General features: G+C 32.7%; 1 protein-coding gene across 3 annotated transcripts in view; it reads left to right on the top strand.

Annotated features, from left to right (window-relative positions):
* Positions 1–20,458, top strand: part of LOC145292149 (sushi domain-containing protein 2-like) — a 454,013-nt gene that overhangs the window by 389,982 nt on the left and 43,573 nt on the right. For all 3 annotated transcript variants that reach the window (XM_080138279.1, XM_080138278.1, XM_080138280.1), the window contains 2 exons: positions 14,158–14,294; positions 15,882–16,030. In XM_080138279.1, coding sequence (XP_079994405.1) covers positions 14,158–14,294; positions 15,882–16,030 — 286 coding nt within the window. The remainder of the gene's footprint in view (positions 1–14,157; positions 14,295–15,881; positions 16,031–20,458) is intronic.

Genomic DNA, 20,458 nt, shown 5'->3' with positions numbered 1-20,458 from the left:
CCCAATTAACCATTTAAATGTGTTATAGTATACCTTTTCTTGTGGTCTCTTAGTCTTACCGGATTCCAGAACGAGAATTCAACTGGTCTGGTGGAGTATTCATCTTTGTCCTATTACTTGAGGTAAAATCACGTAGAAAAAGTTGCATCATTCCTCATAAAAAGCTAGTGTTGGTTAGTCATATGGAGGAGATCTTATTTGGACCACATATCTATAAAAATGAAATTGTCTTTGTGTGTATGTGCCTGTGCGTGTACATTTCCCTACCAAACTACTTTGTTGATTTTCAGTCTACAGACTCAAAATTTGATATAAGGGGTATTGAGATTTGGGAAAACCTTTTTTAATTGTTTTTTTGGCCAGAAATTTGCTTGTTAAGGGGTCAAAGTTCAACGACTTTCGAAAACTCTATCAAACTCCTCTGACAATTTTGGGTCTAAGCACTTGAAACTTTAGATGCAAGTTACTAGAACATGGATCAAACTTTTTAATTTGATTTTAGCCCAAAACAATAAATGTTAAGGTGTCAAAGTTAAAAAAAACTTTGACCTCTGCCAAATTACTCAGCCAATTTTTGGTCTAAGCGTACCCCCCCCCCCCCCAAAAAAAAAACACCACAAGAATAGCGCCATTGACAAATACCTGCTAAAGAAAAGTTAAATTATTTTCGCATTGAAGTGTATACGTTGTAATCCAGAAAAAAATGTGGTCAAGTGTTTTATAATTACAAAAAAACATTAGTCATTTAAAAATTGTCACTCTATTCTACTTTTTATTAAGAAAGATACATATGTTTATATATATATTCGTAACTGAGAAGGAATGGCAAAGTGTGTTGATCACATAAACCATGTAAGTTGTCCAAAATGGTGTTTTATAAGTTTTTAAAGTAAACATCTGATCAGTATGTGACTAAATATGCAGCAATAACATAATTTTGTAGACTTTTTAGTCACAATACAAAACAATATTGTAATGGATACCTTTTGAAAAGTAATAAATAACCAACTGAGAAAACTTGATATTTGTAACTTGGAAAATTATTATACTACTACTACACACACACACACACACACACACACACACACACACACACACAAAAATTGTTAATATTTTGTTATCAAATAAGATCTTTGACTTACTTGCAGTTTCATCAAATACTTTTGTATGCAAAATCCGATCCCACATTTTGCTAATTCCTACCCTCTGATGAGAAGGAAAGTATTTCTTTGAAACTCTGCGGATTAAGGACTATCCACTTAAGTGTTTCCTTTTCAGATTAAATTTGTTTTTAACTCTTTTGCAAAGTGTTTTTTAACATGTTTTATTAAATATTTGCTCTTATATATATATATATATATATATATAGTCTGTGTTTAAGCAAAATAAAATGGAAAAGTAAAAAAAAATACAAAAAATATAAACTAGCATCAAAAACACCAAATGGACTAATATTTCACTATTTTTTATGCAAAAACAATTTTGAGAAAGAATGAAATGAAAAAAAAATGGCTGAAAGAGATGAGGAGGACAGAGGAAGAGGGGAGAAAAGAAGATTGGATAGATCAGTTGAAATAGAGGTGGTTATGGGAGAGGAAAAGGGGAAGTGGATGGTCGCAAGATAGAGAGGAAGTCTGTTCAATAAGCGGAATATTAGTGCACTGAATGTTTTATATAATTTTGTATTTTATGTGATTTATTTTTATTTTCATCTAAACATTGTCAGATTATTTCCTTATATTGATTCATATTTCTTGTATATGTGTTACAGAAGACCAAAACGACATTGGTACCGTAGGTTTCAAATCCTAACAAGCAGAAGTCAGAAAGAAAAAAAACAAAGGCTGAAGAGTCGCATGCAAGCAACCAGATTTTGGTTCTCTTTGCTTGGATTTGAAACCGACGGTACTGATTTATTTCTGATCTTATGTAACACATATAATAAAATATTGTGCTCTAATTTTTTATTTTTCTTAATAGCCAAACATTTACTCTGCTGGAGTTGTCTCCCACTAACCTTATATATGTACATATATATATATATAGAGAGAGAGAGGTGAGAGATAGGAAAAGGCACGTGTTTTAACACAGTATATCCTTTCTACAATCTAAAAACAATTTGAAAATATTTGTTATGGTTCAGTTGAGTTTTTATCCTTACATTTTTTATGCTCTGAAGGACAAACAAATAATATTTGATATGAATTATTTTTGTTATACAAGTAAAGATTTCATTTTTCAGTTTACACAAATAATTCTATACATATGTATTTGCAACATCATCATCATAATGCTAACACAAACAACTCTGCATTGTATTGTAGCCTCACCTTTGCATGTTGAAGTCATGTGACCTATTTTTAAAAATTTGATTGGTTGTCTGTTAAACACCCATGCATCCATTGTGGTTATGAAGCCTTTTGACATTTTTTTTTCTTGTTTGTGTACACTGTAAAATTACTGGGTTTTTTTCTAACCTCAAATAAAGACTAAACAATCTTAATTGGTTGTCTGCAAATGTTTTAATTGCAATAAAACTTTGATAAACTTTCCTTTTCATCCAATCTCAGGACAAAAAACGTCTAATATGGTAGCCTTTGTTGTGCTAACATTGAAGATTAGTTTTTATGGCACGTCACCCACCAAAACAGTGTTTCGTTGGCAAATATTAGTAAACAAATAGTTTATGAAGATACCACCAACAACTCTATGGTACCTACAACAAGTCTTGTAAATGATGTCTATGAGAATGATTTTATGTGGACTGAAGAAAATATTGTTCCAACTTGCCATGTAGCTGACTTCAAATTTCAAAATAATTAAATTTGATCATTAAAATTAAAATATTATGCCAAACATAGTTAATAACCAATTCTAGGAGATGTGACGTCTGTAAATTACCATGTGCATTGAACTGTTATTCACAGTCAATTGATGGTTGGAGATGAAAATTTTCAAAAAATGGATTTTGTTGTTCAATATGGAAAAACTACTTTTTGAGGAAAGTAAACTTTTTATCTATATTTATAATAATTGTTATTCATATGTTGAGTAAGGATTTGTTTCAATTTTGATAGAAAACTCTAACTCAGCAGCCATTTTCTTTCCAGGCCACTGTGTCTACACATTACTGGGGCTGTGATAAATGGGTTGGAGTGAACCTGGGAGTAGTGGTAACCAAGCAGTGACTTCACGCTCGCCAAAACTCACAACATTAAAACCTTACTTGTGAATGCAGTTTTCTAACATATTCAGGATGTTTTAGAGGCAGGGTGGGGGTGGGGTGGGTGCTTAGGTAGTTCATAAGGTTGGAAAATAGCGGTGATTTTCAGCTGTCTTAGAGGCATTTTCCATGGCGTTTCCACATGAGTTGTCCAGAAGAGACGCTGATGACTTATTACTTATCTGTGAAACAATAGAAAGTTTATTTGTCAAGCTCCAAACTTGGAGGAATGCTATGAAAAGAAAAGGCTTGAGAGACAAAAGTGTTAATCAGTGGTTATAGTGTCGCAAATCCTCTAGAGAGAATAAAATGAATTTGTGGTCAGGGAGTTGTTTGCTGCTTTTTAGTGCTGCACATGCAAGAAGTGTAAGACCACAACATAGTTGATGAGGTTAGAAAATAAGGTACAATGAAAGAAAAGGAGATAAAGGGCTGGAAAAATAGATTTAGAGGTGAGGTAGAGGTAAGCATCTTATAAATGCAATCCCAACAAGTACTACGACTCCAGATGATTGTGGACCTGGGAGTATTGGTAAGTAAATTGGGGCTGCACCATCAGATACACTCTCAGATTATACTCTGGGGCTAACATGAATCAGATCCGGAATATTAAAAGTATTTTGATAAAAATATTCTCTTTAAAGACAAAAATAAGTCTTCCACAAAAAAGTATCCTAATCGTGCATGTACTAGGTGAAGTACCTGTTTATGTCAAAAATAGTTTCAAAAGATTTCTATTTTCAGTTTTTAGAGTTTGTGAGTTTGTGTTGTATTATGCTTAATCAAGGTTACATGTTATGTATGAATCACCCTGTGATTTTTGTCCAGAAAGCCAAGTATAACTTTAATTAAATCATCTGGAAACTAAAAAAGGAAAACATTCTAAGATTGTCTTGTTTTTGTCATTGTCTTTCTTTCTTCAAAAACCAATTCCAACATGCGTGAAATCCAATAGGAACCTTGCACAACACATGAGCATTTTGAATGATACAAAAATTTTGAATGATACAAAAATCAGATGAACACAAGGGAATATACATCTTTTGTCTTCTTTATTTTTCTGACTTTATCATTATTTATTTATTATGATTATAGGACTTTTTTTTCTTACTAACTGCACGTTTTTGGTTGATGCATTTTTTGCTTCTCAGAATTGATTTGAAAGATTTTTGGCTTTTTTCTGTGAATTTAGAATCAAGATATCTTGTAATAAACTCATTACTAAATTATTTAAAAATCATATGTTTCTTGTTCTTCTGCTCTTTATTTTTTTTTTTTATTCTTTAAGATGATTCAAGGTGAGTCTTCTGCAATGTCTTTTCATTTCCTATTTTGAGTTGTTCAAGAGAAGATAAAACTCTAATATTTTGATCAGGAACTCGAATTTCAATCTCCAATGCAACAGTGCTGCACTATTAAATGACATGTTGCTAAATGATGTTTTTGAATGTTTTTGTGCAAGATTGAAGGATTCAAAGTTTGCAGGAACTGAGCACCATGGGATAATATCTAATTCCTCATCAGGGTTGACACCTGTTCATTGCTATTTCAAAAAAGAGTAGAAAGTGAACCATAGTTTTATTTTCACCATATTTTTCTTAATTCTTGCTTCCCTTATTTTGTCCTTTAGTTTTCATATTTTATAAACGATGTTTCTGACAAATGAATAAAAACTACTGTTTTCTGGGTTGGAATCTATCCCTCTAACACTTATCCTTGGCTAGTTTTTGACCTTAAAGTAGTATTTGTTCTGTTTTTTATTTTTTATTTTTTGACCTTGAAGTAGTATTTTTTCTGTTTTTTGTTTTTGTTTTTGACCTTGAAGTAGTATTTTTTTCTGTTTTTTTTTTGTTTTTGAGCTTGAAGTAGTATTTTTCTGGTTTTTTTTTTTTGTTTTTTTTTACCTTGAAGTAGTATTTTTCTGGGTTTTTTTTTTTTTTTTTTAGTTTTTGACCTTTAAGTAGTATTTTTTCTGTTTTTTAGTTTCTTACATGAAGTGGCTTTATATAGAGATTTCTAAAAACAAATTAGTTTTCCATTCAATTAACTAAGTTTTTGACAGATTTTTAAGTGACACTGATTTTTGCCTGGGATTCTTGTTTCACAAGTGTCACCACTGGCATGTCTTGATGGAAACTGGAATCCAGGTAAAGTCAAAAAGAGTTAACAGTTGACAACTCGTAAATAAAATCTAAAAAACAAACAACTAAAAACAAAAGTAGAATTTAATTCTCTACTGACTCGTGTACTTTTAATGTGTGGAAACGTTAAGATTTTTTTTTTTTTGATTTCAGAATTTTATTTTGACAAAAAACAATCTCATTATTTGGATTACTCAAACTACTATTCTCATCTTGAGTGTTATTTTTACAATATTTCAGCTGATGTAACCTCTGAACTTCAAATGTATCTTTTCAAATGTGGGAATCTTTCTGTCAAACTCCGGAATCCGAATGGAATCGTTTATTTAATCCGCAAGAGTAGTATGCTCTTATTTTGTAAGTCTTAAGTAATTCGCAATTCTATTCTAAGTATTGTCCATGCTGAGGATTGAACTTTCAAACTTCGGAAAACTCACTTTGAATTTGGATTTTATCTAGTATTTTATAATATAATTATGTCTAAAAAAATTCAGAATCATAAAACTGGCACAAAAAAAAAAAAACAATGGCAGCTGAAATGATCATTTAACTTCAACAAATTAAAATGAATAGTTTTATGGGGGATTTTTGGGTTGTAGCCACTTGGGCTTATAGTTAGTGGTAGAGTACATAAACTTCTTTTTTTTTTTACTATCCTTTTAGCATGTCAATCATCTCTGCCATTATTTTGGTTATCATGTGTTAATAAGACAGCTTTCATCAAAATAAAAATCCGAAATAAAAAATCACGCAAACAGTTTCCACACATTAAAAGTATGCAGGTTGGTAGAGAATTTAATAATACTGCATTTGGTTTAAATTATTTTTATTGTTTTGTTTATGAATTCATGACTTCTAATCTATTCTGATGTTTTACCCTGGAGTCCAGTTTATTTGTTGAGGATGAAAAGAGACATGGAGGATATTAATGGAGGAATTCAAAAGCATTTTTTTGGCTAAATTATTTTATTTGGATTTTAAAAGATAAATTTATTAATCACAGTATTGCTTGTCATAAAATTAATGAGATTGTTAGTAAATTATAACTAATTTGTTAAGAAAATGTTGTTTTAAATAATATTTAAAAAATTATTCTTTGCGAATAGTTTTCACACCATTCAATCTTTTAATGCTAAGAATTTTCCGAACGGAAATGACTTTCTATTTGACAGTTTAAATGCTTCAAAATTCATTCAACATTTTAAGCGGTCACACAATGATTCTTTTATTTTTTTTAATTTTCAACCATTAACAAGCGATTAAAATGTTTACAAGAAAACAATAATTTATGATGAAACTGATTTTGTAATTAAGTTATAACTTGTAAAGCGGTCGCACAAACAGTCAAATAATTTTCTTTTTTACAAAAATCATTCCAAAAGTATAACCTTTTTTTTATTTTTAACTCAAAATTTTAAAGATCTACGAAGACAGGTGTGGTACCATTGAAACAAGCGACCTTTTGAGCTCCAGAATTCATTTTTCTGTATAGTCACCACTATTTTCGATTCACTTTTGCCAAGAATTCAATGACCTGTCTCTGCTTCTGACACACGCCCATAACAGGGGTTGCTTTTTTAGTCTCACATCAATATCTGTAACATAAGTCGAAAATGCAAAAGTTCAGTCATCATAACAATGCAATTTTCAATCTCCTCTAATCCATTTGGGTGGAAGAAAAAAAATAGGAGGCATTATTTTTGGAATGCTTCTCATTTATAGAGATAAGATATCTTGATATGGACACTAATTTTCTGCAATTTTTGGAGAGCAGAATTATTTTTCAAAAGAAAAAGTAAGAGAATTTCACCACTGTGGAATTGAAAGGTTGAATTCAGAGCAAATTTGATACTTTCAAGTCAGATGTTTTGAGATTTCAAGAGTCGACGCTTGTTGTTGAGCAAACAGTCTGTAAAGTTGTGCTCAAAATTGTCCAATCTGCCTATATAGAAACCCACCTTGCTGAGCATAGCTATTTATGCAAAATTGTAGGTCCATTCCTCATACATAGCACAGCACATCCCATAGTTTGCATACAAAGCTAAGGAAGTTTAGCTCAAAACACAGAAGAATTGTTCATGATTAACTTTTCTGGAAAAAACAAATATAGAAATATTCTCTGTTTTCAGAAAGAAAAGATTGATAATGGATGTAAAAAACAAATATGCATAAAATTAAAATTTGTACACCTCACTTGCACTGTGTGTGTGTGTGTGTGTGTGTGTGTGTGTGTGTGTGTGTGTGTGTGTGTGTGTGTGTGTGTGTGTGTGTGTGTTAATTCTGGCAGCATGGAATTTAAATTGTTAGCATCTTTCCTGGAACAATGTGAAAACGTTCTGTTGATGTTTGATTTCCTGCATCCAAATTTTTCATCTGATGATGATTTGATGCTGAATCGAAAAAGTTTGTGAAGCATTAGAAACATACATTTTTTTACAAAAGAAATTCTTAGAAAAAAAATCGAAAACATAAAATATGTATAATTAGCCAAAGACTTCTGGTATTTTTAACAATGTTTGCTTATATATATATATATATATATATATATATATATATATATATATTAAATGAAGTACTGAAATGCTATAGGATTACATATTGTATAAAACTGTAAACCTAAAGTCCAAACAAATATTGGTATAAATATTTATAAACAATTCCAAACGGATAAAATTATGTGCTAATAAGCAAAATTCATAATTACCCACATCTATTTTGCTAATAACATTTTCCCCGATGAGATGAGCCATTCATTGAAAATCCATGGATTAAGGGGGAAAAAAAACTTTGGTTTCGATTATAACTGATGGCACCCAAGTTATATATATATATATATATATATATATATATATATATATATATATATATATATATATAGTTTTTAAAACTATAAAAAACAAATTTTTCCGTCATTGGAACATTATTTTGTTGTCTTGCTGAATAGTTTTATTTACATGAACAAACAATAATACCTATGTTCTTAAAGGGATCATCAGTTTACTATGAAACGCTGTTTTGGGGATTTATATTTATATATATATTCAATTTTCACCCCAAGCAAGGCACAGTACCACTTTGAAGTAGGGGGCTACTATCGGGAACATAAGTTGCGAGGGCATTATGAAGGAAGTCTGTTAGCATTACACTTGAACTTCTGCATGTCAGTACAGTTGGGAAAGCAGAATCCCGGAAAGGAGTTCCAAAGTCTAGCATTTCTGAGGAAGAAACTATTGGAGTAGAAGGCTTTCTTACATCTAGGGATCGCTATTTTGTGGGGTGGGATTTAGCTGCTTGTCGTGTTTGTGTGTGTGCGTTTGTGATATATATATATATATATATATATATATATATATATATATATATATAAAAGCTTGGAAATTTTTAAAACCTCAATAAAAATATTAAAAAAAAACCTTTTGATCCTACATCCTTCATTGGAAAACTCATTCGGTTGTAAGTTTATTAATCTCTTGCAATGATTGTATCAATTTTCTTCCAAGAATTCATGCTAGTCTTAATATTTTTTTTTATGGATTATCAGTTGTTTACCATGAAAAATTGCTTTGAATATTTAAAAACAAAACATTATTTTATATCATGCTTCCCAACAGTGTTGATAACCTCCCTTAAAATACAAAAACAAGTATGTGTGTGTGTATGTATGCATATATATATATATATATATATATTCAGAAGTAGAAATGGTAAAAAAACAGTAGTAGAGCTAAATATGTTCTTTATTTTACAACCAAGTATTGACTTAATCGATTACAATTGTTTCCACAGACAGAAAATTTACTGTCTGCTTCGTCAGACGGCAAAAGTCAAAACGAGAAACGGAAGAAAATAAGATTTTTAGGGCTAAGAGTGGATATTAACAAAATAAGAGAAATATAGAGAGAAAAAAAGAGAAAAAGAAAAAAATGCATTGTTAAAATTAACTAAAAATAATGCAAATGTATGCTTCTTTCTTTCTCTCTATCTCCCCTTTTTTTCTTTTTTTTCTTTCTCTATATTTCTCTTATTTTGTTATTATCCACTTGTAACCTTACAAATAATATATATATATTTTTTTTTAATTAAATTTTCACCCCAAACAATGCACATTGCCACTTTGGTTTAGGGGGCTACTATCAGGGGCAGCAACTACTGGGGCACTATGTTGGGATTTGGGCAGCAAGATGTCGGTTCACATTACACTTGAACTTTTGCATGTCAGTACAGTTAGGGAAACAGGGACCTGGAATGGAATTCCAGAGTCTAGCGGTTCTGGGGAAGAAACTACTGAAGTAGAAAGATCTTTTACATCTAGGGATCTCTACTATGTGGGGGTGGGATTTAGCTGCCTGTCGGGTTTGTCGAGGATGCATGCGTCGTGGGGGCATAAGTGTCTGCAGTTCGTCAGAGCATTCACCATTTTTTCTTCCCCTTCTCATTTTGACTTTTGCTGTCTGGTGAAGCAGACAAATTTTCTGTCCGTCGAAACAATTAAGTCAATACTTAAGGTTGCAAAATAAAAAAAAAACATCTGTATTACTATTTATAGGCCTATTTTTTATCCCTGAAAATAATGGATACTCCTTCCATGCAGAGAATCTATTAAAACAAGGATTCTACAATCTGCACTTGTATCTTTCCACGACTGCCAATGCTTCAATTCAGTGCCAGAAGTTCAGAATGACTGGAAACAATCCTAGAATAAGCAAAGAAAGACTAATGTTATTTCAAAGTTTTCCTATTCCTCGACAAGTTGCACAACCAAGGCTTGAGAGTTTAGTTTACCCTACTATTTAATTTACGGTTACAGAGAGGATATATGGATTAATACTTTTTCTAAATATATTGGTGAACATGATAGAGTAACCTTGACATAACTCAAACCAACACACCAAAGCCATAATCTGCCTTTGTATTTAACAAATATGAAATTGAAAATGGGTAGTTATCCAGTTTATGACCCAATCTCATGTAATAAAGAAATGGATAAAGAGAAGCAAGAGGCAACAGATCCTTATGTTGACATCTTTTTACCAGAGTTTTGTTATTATATCTATTTACAATGCCCCCCACGGGACATAGTTAGACACCAGGGTCGTTTTTTATTGTGGAGAAAAGGTACAAAAATAAAAAATTGTCTCAGTCGTAAAGGACTGCTCCTTCACCGAAAGAGAACAAGAAATGGAAGTGCAGCATCTGAAGAACAGATGGTATTTATTTGCTCCCCCACCGAGCAAACTAGGCACAAGGCCGATTTTTAATGTGAGGAGTGAAGGGAGGGGGAAGGGAAAAAGGGGACCAGCTCCCGAGAGGTGGGAAATGGGAGCTGGTTAAAGGGCAGGCATGTGGGGTTGCCCCCACATCTGGTCTTTGCTAGTCATAGCTGGTCTTTGCTAGTCATAGCTTGCAGCATCTGAAGAACAGATGGTATTTATTTGCTCCCCCACCGAGCAAATTAGGCACAAGGCCGATTTTTAATGTGAGAAGTGAAGGGAGGGGGAAGGGGAAAAGGGGACCAGCTCCCGAGAGGTGGGAAATGGGAGCTGGTTAATGGTCAGGCATGTGGGGTTGCCCCCACATCTGGTCTCTGCTAGTCACAGCTAGTCATAGCCTGCAGCATCTGCCGGAACAGATGGTATTTATTTGCTCCCCCACCGAGCAAATTAGGCACAAGGCCAATTTTTAATGTGAGGAGTGAAGGGAGGGGGAAGGGAAAAAGGGGACCAGCTCCCGAGAGGTGGGAAATGGGAGCTGGTTAAAGGTCAGGCATGTGGGGTTGCCCCCACATCTGGTCTTTGCTAGTCATAGCTAGTCATAGCTAGTCATAGCTTGCAGCATCTGCCGGAACAGATAGTATTTATTTGCTCCCCCACCGAGCAAATTAGGCACAAGGCCAATTTTTAATGTGAGGAGTGAAGGGGAAATGGGGACCAACTCCCCGGGGAGTAGGGGAGCTGGATAGTGACAATTGGTATGAAGGGTTGCCCCTACATTGACCAAGGTCTTATATGTGGGGTTGCCCCCACATATGGTCTTTGCTTGCAGTATCTGTCGGAACAGATGGTATTTATTTGCTCCCCCACTGAGCAAATTAGGCACAAGGCCATTTTTAATGTGAGGTAAAAACCAGCTCCCCTAAAAGTAGGCAAAAAGGGTGCACTCTGGTTACCAAAAATAATAATTGTCCCAGTATAGAGGGTTTCCCCTCCATTGACTGGTACAAATTATCTTAAGTGCAGCATCTGTCGGAACAGATGGTATTTATTTGCTCCCCCACCGAGCAAATTAGGCACAAGGCCGATTTTTAATGTGAGGAGTGAAGGGAGGGGGAAGGGAAAAGGGGACCAGCTCCCGAGAGGTGGGAAATGGGAGCTGGTTAAAGGTCAGGCATGTGGGGTTGCCCCCACATCTGGTCTTTGCTAGTCATAGCTAGTCATAGCTTGCAGTATCTGTCGGAACAGATGGTATTTATTTGCTCCCCCACCGAGCAAATTAGGCACAAGGCCGATTTTTAAAGTGAGGAGTGAAGGGGAAATGGGGACCAACTCCCCGGGGAGTAGGGAAGCTGGATAGTGATAATTGGTATGAAGGGTTGCCCCTACATTGACCAAGGTCTTATATGTGGAGTTGCCCCCACATATGGTCTTTGCTTGCAGTATCTGTCGGAACAGATGGTATTTATTTGCTCCCCCACCGAGCAAATTAGGCACAAGGCCATTTTTAATGTGAGGAGTGAAGGGAGGGGGAAGGGAAAAAGGGGACCAGCTCCCGAGAGGTGGGAAATGGGAGCTGGTTAAAGGTCAGGCATGTGGGGTTGCCCCCACATCTGGTCTTTGCTAGTCATAGCTAATCATAGCTTGCAGCATCTGCCGGAACAGATGGTATTTATTTGCTCCCCCACTGAGCAAATTAGGCACAAGGCCGTTTTTAATGTGAGGTAAAAACCAGCTCCCCTAAAAGGGGTCACTCTGGTTACCAAAAAATAATAATTGTCCCAGTATAGAGGGTTTCCCCTCCATTGACTGGTACAAATTATCTTAAGTGCAGTATCTGCCGGAACAGATGGTATTTATTTGCTCCCCCACTGAGCAAATTAGGCACAAGGCCGTTTTTAATGTGAGGTAAAAACCAGCTCCCCTAAAAGTAGGCAAAAAGGGGGCACTCTGGTTACCAAAAATAATAATTGTCCCAGTATAGAGGGCTTCCCCTCCATTGACTGGCACAAACTATCCTAAGTGCAGCATCTGCCGGAACAGATGCTACACTTTGATCTTGACCAAAAGGTCAAGTATTAAATAGTTCTGACATGATTATGTTACCCTCACCCCAACCACAGTAAGGAAGAGTCGCTGCTGAACTCTTCATATTAAAAACAAAAAAGTTTATTAGCAAGAATCCTCATCAGATATTGAAGGCGTGTAATAAATTATTAATTAAATAATTTGTTTTCCTTATTTTGTCCTTTACTCCTCGTATTCCACGAGTGATGTTTCTGACAAAGATGGAAGAATTACCATTTTCTAGGTCCTCTAGCACTTATGGTTGGCAAGTTTTTAACCTTGAAGCACTATTTTTTTTAGCTCCTTAGATCAAGTGGCTTCATGCCTTGTCTAGAGCAATAATTCATAATATTCTTATGAATACTTTTATGGATTAAGGAATCCGCTTTGCTGTAATCAAATCCAATTAGACTTATTGCTATCATTTACAGATTTTTACTGTTAGGAAAGGTATGAATTCATACAATATCTCTATCCAGCTATGGATGAAATAGCAGCTGTTGTTGAACTACTTGTTTAAAATAAATCAATTGTGCTTCGATATTAAATAATCAAAAAATAGTTATATAAAGCAACCATTCGCCCATGTATGAAGTATTGTTGCCACATCTGAGCTGGCGCATCTACCACTAGTCTCTCACTCTGAGACATGCCCCCCCCCCAAATCTGAACAGTAATAGATCTCGTACTATTTTCATCAAGCTCCAACCTCTGTTCCATCATCTCAATCTTACCCCTCTACGACTATTTTACAAACCCTTTAATGGAATATACTCCAAGAAACTCATAGCACTTGTTTCCTCAACATAAATACTCTCAACCCAACAAGCAAAATCCCACGCCTTCACTGTTGAGATCCCTAGATGTCAGGAAGCCTTTTGCTCTAATGATTTTTCCCTCAAACTGCTAAACTTTACACTTCTATCCATGTTTCTTGCTTCCCTGACTGTACTAACATGTAGAAGTTTAAATGTAATGTGAACAATCAACTCACTACCCAACTTTCCACGATTCCCTGTGAGACATGAGCTCAAATAGTAGCCTCTTATATTCAAAGTGGCAATATACCTTGTTTGGATGGAAAATATTAAAAAAAACAAAAAAACAACAAAAACATACAAGCATTCAAATTCATTGAATATTTTTTTATTTTGTAAAATTCTTTTAGAGCTTTTCATATTTTGCATTCAGTATTTCTGATTTTCTAACTAGCAGGCACGCCCGTCATAGCCTGGCCATAAAATACACTTGAATATGATATTTTGTTTTATGCAGATTTTGTATATATTATTACAGTCAATTTTCTATTGATTCTTATATATTATAAAGTTGTGATTTCAAAAATAAAAATGATATATCCAAATGACTTGAGTGCATCAAATATAATCGAAACCGAAACTTATAAAGAATTCTTGATAAAATGACAGTCATGCAGAAGAAAAAAGACGTAATTGTGACTCACAGAATAACATGAGCGATCGTATTAATATATAGATTTCTATTTCTTTCATTTCAGTAAATCTTGCCAAAACAATCCCTCAGGTAATTCGTGCTAATCCAGCTGAATGGATTATTGGAAATGACGTCTCTATTTCCTGGAATGCTAGTCACCTTGCATCTGAAAAAATACATGTAGATCTTCTTGGTTTAATGGTAAGTAATTTTATATATAATTCATTATGCTGATTTTTGTGCATAACTTCTCTGAGCCATTTCCTGTTTTGAATGTCTTGGGAAGTCAACGTTAGTCAATTTTTTGATACAAAACGAAAATTTTTTTTTTTTTTTTTTGAACAATTTCGAAAATGTAAAGCAAAAGTAAACCATGTTTTTAAATAAATAAATAAATTTGTAAACTATTATTTTTTTTTTTTCAAATAATAAATTAAATAAATTATGGAAAAATAAAATGAATGAATGTTAACTTAAAATAGTTTTTAAAAAATACAAATTTTTTTCATATATAATAAATAAAACATAACAACATAATAAATACTAACCCAGTAGATGATATTGCCAAAAATATGTTTAAATTGCCGATGCCAAGTAATTCCTGGAAGTGGCTGTTCAATCATAAACTTTTTTTTTTGGAGGGGGGGGATAAATATTTGCATATTTTTTTTTAAATATGCTTATTTATAGAATAACTTTTACACAAAAGTAATAAATATTGAAAGTAACCTGAATATTTCACATGTAATAAATTCCATAAAATACGAAAAAAGCAAATAACTAGGTTAAGTAAAGTACATATTAATAACGCATATTTCAGATTGATTAAAGGGACATAATTTAGTGAGTCACCAAATTTCCTATGACGTTCAAAACAGAAAATGTTGATATGAATGATTGCCATTATACTTTATAGATTACAAAAAAAAAAAAAAACTGCATCTCTACAGTTGTTACAAATGTAACAAGTGTCACAAACAATTTATTTTAATTTCAAGCAAGAAAAAACATATTTTTTATTATTTAAACTTTCATCTCCAACAAGGGACTATTGTGATTAGAGGCCAGATTTATAGTGGGCATTCTTAGTAGGGAGTTGTGCAGTAGGATGTTTATTCACATTACATTTAAATTGTTGCATGTTGGTACAGTCAGCTAAACAGAGAGCAAGGAGGGAATTCCAAAGATAAGCAATCCAAGGAAAGAATCTGTTTGAATGAAAATAGTTACGGTTTCACCTACTAGGGTATATGTGCATATTCCCCACCCCCAAATGCCTTCTGAATTTCTTCTGAAATCATCAAGCCAATATTTATACATTTGAGAAAGCATGATCACTAGGAAAACCATGGTGATTTATCAACAATGAGTATAGGATGCTGATAATCTGTAAATCAAATTTTAACAAAAATGGAAATGCAGAGACAACATCATACTAAAAGTTTGTCTAATAATTCCATTAGTAAAATGATGGAAAAAATTTGGCTTCTTGTTATGTTTTTTGTTCGTAGGTGTACTTGTCATACTCTTCCATCCCGAATTATGAAATCAGCAGAACCTATTTTCATTTATGCACTAATAGTATTGGAAAAGGTATAAACCCACAATTGTTCCCTCCAGCTATGAGTAAAATAGCAACTTGCGTTCAATTAATCATATACAATGAATCTTTTGTAATTATGCATTGTGTTCAATTTGAAAAAAAATATATAAAATGAAATAGATGAGCCAAACAGATTTTTATCTTTGTTTCCTTACCCTTCTTTTTTTATTTTTATTCTGATGCAGATAACCGAAAATATGATCCAATGGTCTTCTGTACAAAATCTGGATGAATTTGGGGTGGAAAATATAACTTTGACTCTCAAGGAAGATTTATTGAATTACAGTACGGCCATTGTACGGATTACATCAGAAATCCAACACAACTCAATGAGGTGAGATCAGATGGAAGCAAAACAGTTTGTATCAAAATTAACAAAATATTAATGGTTATCTGTATGAATTTAAGAGAAGGATGTTTGGTGTTTACAACAAAGTTATCAATGAAATTTTTATTATTTTAAATTAATGTTTTAAATATTTCAAATAAAAAACTTTGAAGTGATAGCAAGCCAGCAAATCCAGTATATGTATGCATATATATATATATATATATGAAGCATAAATGAAAATTAAAACGAAAATTTACATGTAAAATTTATTTTACAACAGAATACCTCAAACAAAGAGGATTAATAAATCCTTATTCCATGGAGTTTCAAAGAATGCGAAATTCTTCTCTTCAAAGGAAAGAAATATGTTAGCAAATTTATACATACAGCAAAGCTAAAAATTTTCTGATTTTAGCGTTCTATGAAATGGCATGATGGTGATCATAAAATGCAAAAAAATATTTGTTTATAAAAATGAATTAAAAATGAAAAACAAACCAAATTGGGTAATTCAAGAGTATAATGAAGTCTTTTGGTGAGATCAAGAAATGAAGAAAGTTCTTTTTTAAAAAAAATTATATATATATTTGGAATTTCAATAAATTTTAGTTTACAATGATGAAGTTTGGTAATATTCCAATTCAATGTGGTTAAGATGAATAATCTTAAGCAGTTAAAATAAAATTAGATCCATCGTCAAAAGACCCTGAATAACACGGGATATCAGATACAAGTCAAAAACAGGAAAAAGCCAGCCTTGATCCTTCCATGCCAGGAAGCTTATGGGGAATATATGGTGTGTGTGTGTGTGTATATATATATATGTGTGTGTGTGGCATAATCACATTGACAAACTGTATGTATATATAATATATATATATATATATATATATATATATATATATATATATATATATATATTGTGTGTGGCATAATCACATTGACAAACTGGTTCTCATCAAATCACCAAAGTTAAACAACGTTGAGCCTAGCTAGTACCAGATGGGTGACCATTTGAGAATTCTAGGCGCTGTATGTTCTCTCTGCTTATCTCGACATTATTTCCAGTTGTCTTGAATCTCCACTTGCCATTGGTATTTAACAATGCCGATCCAGGAGAGGTGTGGTTGGAGATTGCGCAACTCTTGCCACAAAACTTTCATGTGCAAACACCCTTACAATGGGTATATATAATCTGTCAAGACTGAAGGAAGCTATGTGTGTGTGTGTATAATGCTTGTATTGCTGTGGTTTGGTTTCCTATGTCAGACTCTTGTCAGCCTCTGTTTGTATTTGTCTCCCTAGAAAATGGCAGCCTGTGTTCTGTGTCAATTTCCAAGGAGACGGACATAAACAGAGGTAATATCGGAGACCAAATATAGTTCCCCTTTGTTGAATTTGAAACGAGCAGTACCAATATTGTCTTAATCTTCTATAATATATATATATATATATATATATATATATACACACACACACACACACACACACACACACACACACACACAAGCACTTATTTTGGAATTTTTCTTGATAATTGAGCACTCTACTGTGGTTTGCTTCCACACACTTTATGCATATATAATAAATATTATATATATATATATATATATATATATATATATATTGTAAATTAATACACGTGAAAGTTGAGCCCATTTCAAGCTTTACACAAAAGATCTACCATCCTTATGTATATGCAAGGTCAGTCACAAGGGTAACTAATTTGCATATTGATTTTGCAAAGGGGAATTTTATTAACTATTATGTTATTGGGTTTTTTTTTTCTAATTCAATGATTATTTTGTTTTGTACACAACCAATAATTTCTGAACAAATATTTGGCATTTGTATTGAAATGTTTCTTTCTTTAGAGAAACTGACTCAATTTTCAACAAGATACAATTTACTTTTTAAATTGTATATTGTTGAAAAAAATAAATGGATTTTTACTTTTTTTTTCTTATTGTCACAGTTAAAGGTGAACTCAGTTTATATTGCTATTACCAAAACATTTATGTTTATTTATAAGAATTAATGAGAAGGATGTTTTGTATTTACAACAAAGTTATGAATGAAATCTTTATTTTAGATTAACGTTTCAAAGTATTTCAAATAGAAAAACTTTGTAAAGTAATAGCGAGCCAGCAAAGTCAGCATATCCAAGTGTTCTAGAAGTGTAAGCCATGTTTAGTTTCAGAACAGTTTCTGATGGTTCGTTGTTCTACACAAGTCCTGGGAGGTGACTGGTTTGCAGTAGACAGTTCTCGAGTTGGAATCCACAGTGCAAAAGATTCTTCCGTGTCAAGATGAAAAAAAAAACATGTGAAATTGCTACAATATTTATGGAGCAATTCTGGTTTCTGATTGGTTGGTAGCAGAACGTGAATTAATTTGATTCGTCAGTTCCTAGCAGCATCGTTTATAAATAGAATCTCCCGACTGTGCGGGATCATACCTCATTATACGACAAATATTGTAACATCCCCCCTATTTTTTTTATAATGGGAGAAGTCCCAGTTGGGACGATTAATCAAAATCAGAAAAATTGGAACTTTTAAAGTATTGGGAAAATGTTTGCCTATTTTCTGATGCCAAAAACCGATTCTTTTTAATTGTCTTTTTTATTTGATTTTAGTTAAAGCAAAGTCTTCCACTGTTTGTAGTAATAGATATTTATTAATTTTAAAATACCAATAAAACTAAAATCTATAGTATATTTTTATGTTTGAGAAAATATTCGCACATTTAACATGTATTTTTATAGTAATTGGGAAAAACTCATAACTCTATAGTTAAATATTTAGAGATTTGTAATTGTCTCAGAATCGGGAATTGCATCAGAATGGGGAGGGGAGGAGAATATTGGAAATGTCCGATATGTCTTATATTAGGAGTGATGAAAACATCTTTTACAACATTTTTACTGGTTAATTTTTTGTCGGTTTATTTCAAAGTTTCCATGTAATTTACACATGTCTGTGCTTCTTCGGTAGTGTATTCTGCTGATTCTGCTTCATCAGTGGAAAGAAGATGTAGAATCCAATTCTAAAAATTTTTCTATGCCAATCTTTTTGAATTAATATTTGAATCATGGGTTTAGGGAAGACATACATAAGTTTTTATCATTTAGATAGGATGAAAATCTTGTTTCCATTGATAACCTGAATTGTTCAACAATGGTAAGGATTCCACTAAAGTCAGAAATAAAAGAATTAGATTGGACAGCTTTTGATATAAATAACCTCAGAGCTAAATTTGTAGGTATCACTAATATTGTTGATGTTCTGTGACTTAGTTCTTTGGTGATTTCTTCAAATAGACACAGGAACTGGATATTTTTTTGAACAAGTTTCCATTGGCAAGTTGATAAGATAGAAATCTTATCAACAGCACACATTACAAAAGCTTTTATTTATTAATTTATTTTCAGCATATAATTTGTTGAATTCCACCGAGCGATCACATCTTGAATGAGTTTATTTTTCCCAATTAAGCTGATCTTGTAGTTCAGTTCATGTGATAATTGCTAATAGAAAGCAATTAAAGTGAGAAACTGTATTTCTGTTAGATGTAATGGTTGTCTTCATAGCCTGAGTTACAATGTATGATAGTTACTCTAAATCACATTCCCTGATACCAGCAACCATATTTTCACCTGAATCCTGCAAGACTAAGAAAACTTTATTGAAGATTTTATACTCATCCAGAACATTGTGCAATTCTTCACTTATTATTGCACCTGTTTGTACACTAGGGAATGGAACAACTCTATGCACATCTCTTACACTGTTCTACGTTCTACACAGTTCAAAGTCATTTGAAAGCCAATAACGTGTCAAACTCAAAAAGGGAGCATTATCTGTTGTAGCTGTCCAAATGTCTGTAGTTCATGAAATGCTGCTAATTTCAGCAAGAGACAATTGAATTTTTGCTTTACTTTTGTAAATATATCAAAAATTATTTTGCAGTGAAGTACTTTTTAATGGAATGCTGTGATTTGAACAAAGTTTTTAAAGTTATTAAATCCAATGTCAGATGTTGGTTGGTTTACTGGTGTTTTATTGCATATCAATCATTATTTCATTTAATGCCAAATTGGGATAGTTTTGTTTTTTTTAAATTTTGGATTACGTAAATTTTTAATAGTTATTTTTTAAACTTTTATTTGTTTTTAAGGTTTTATAAGCATTGTTTAGAGTAATTCAAAGAGTTGTATTTTTTAAATACAGTAGCCCCCTACACCAAAGTGGCAATGTGCCTTGTTTGGTGTGAAAATGTAATAAAAAAAAAAAAAAAAAAAAAAAAATACTTGATAATCTGGTGTAGTGCCATCTTATGAAATAATTCTTTGATTTCATTTGCGACGTAATATTTATTTCTGATATCTGTATTACCGGCATTTCATTAGTATATGTTTTATTGTCATTT

Source organism: Euprymna scolopes, chromosome 13 (assembly GCF_053919585.1).
Source record: "Euprymna scolopes isolate OS-2025 chromosome 13, ASM5391958v1, whole genome shotgun sequence".
In the NCBI taxonomy this organism is placed as follows: domain Eukaryota; kingdom Metazoa; phylum Mollusca; class Cephalopoda; order Sepiida; family Sepiolidae; genus Euprymna; species Euprymna scolopes.
Note: the sequence above shows the minus strand (reverse complement) of the source record. Positions and strands in the feature narration are given on the sequence as shown.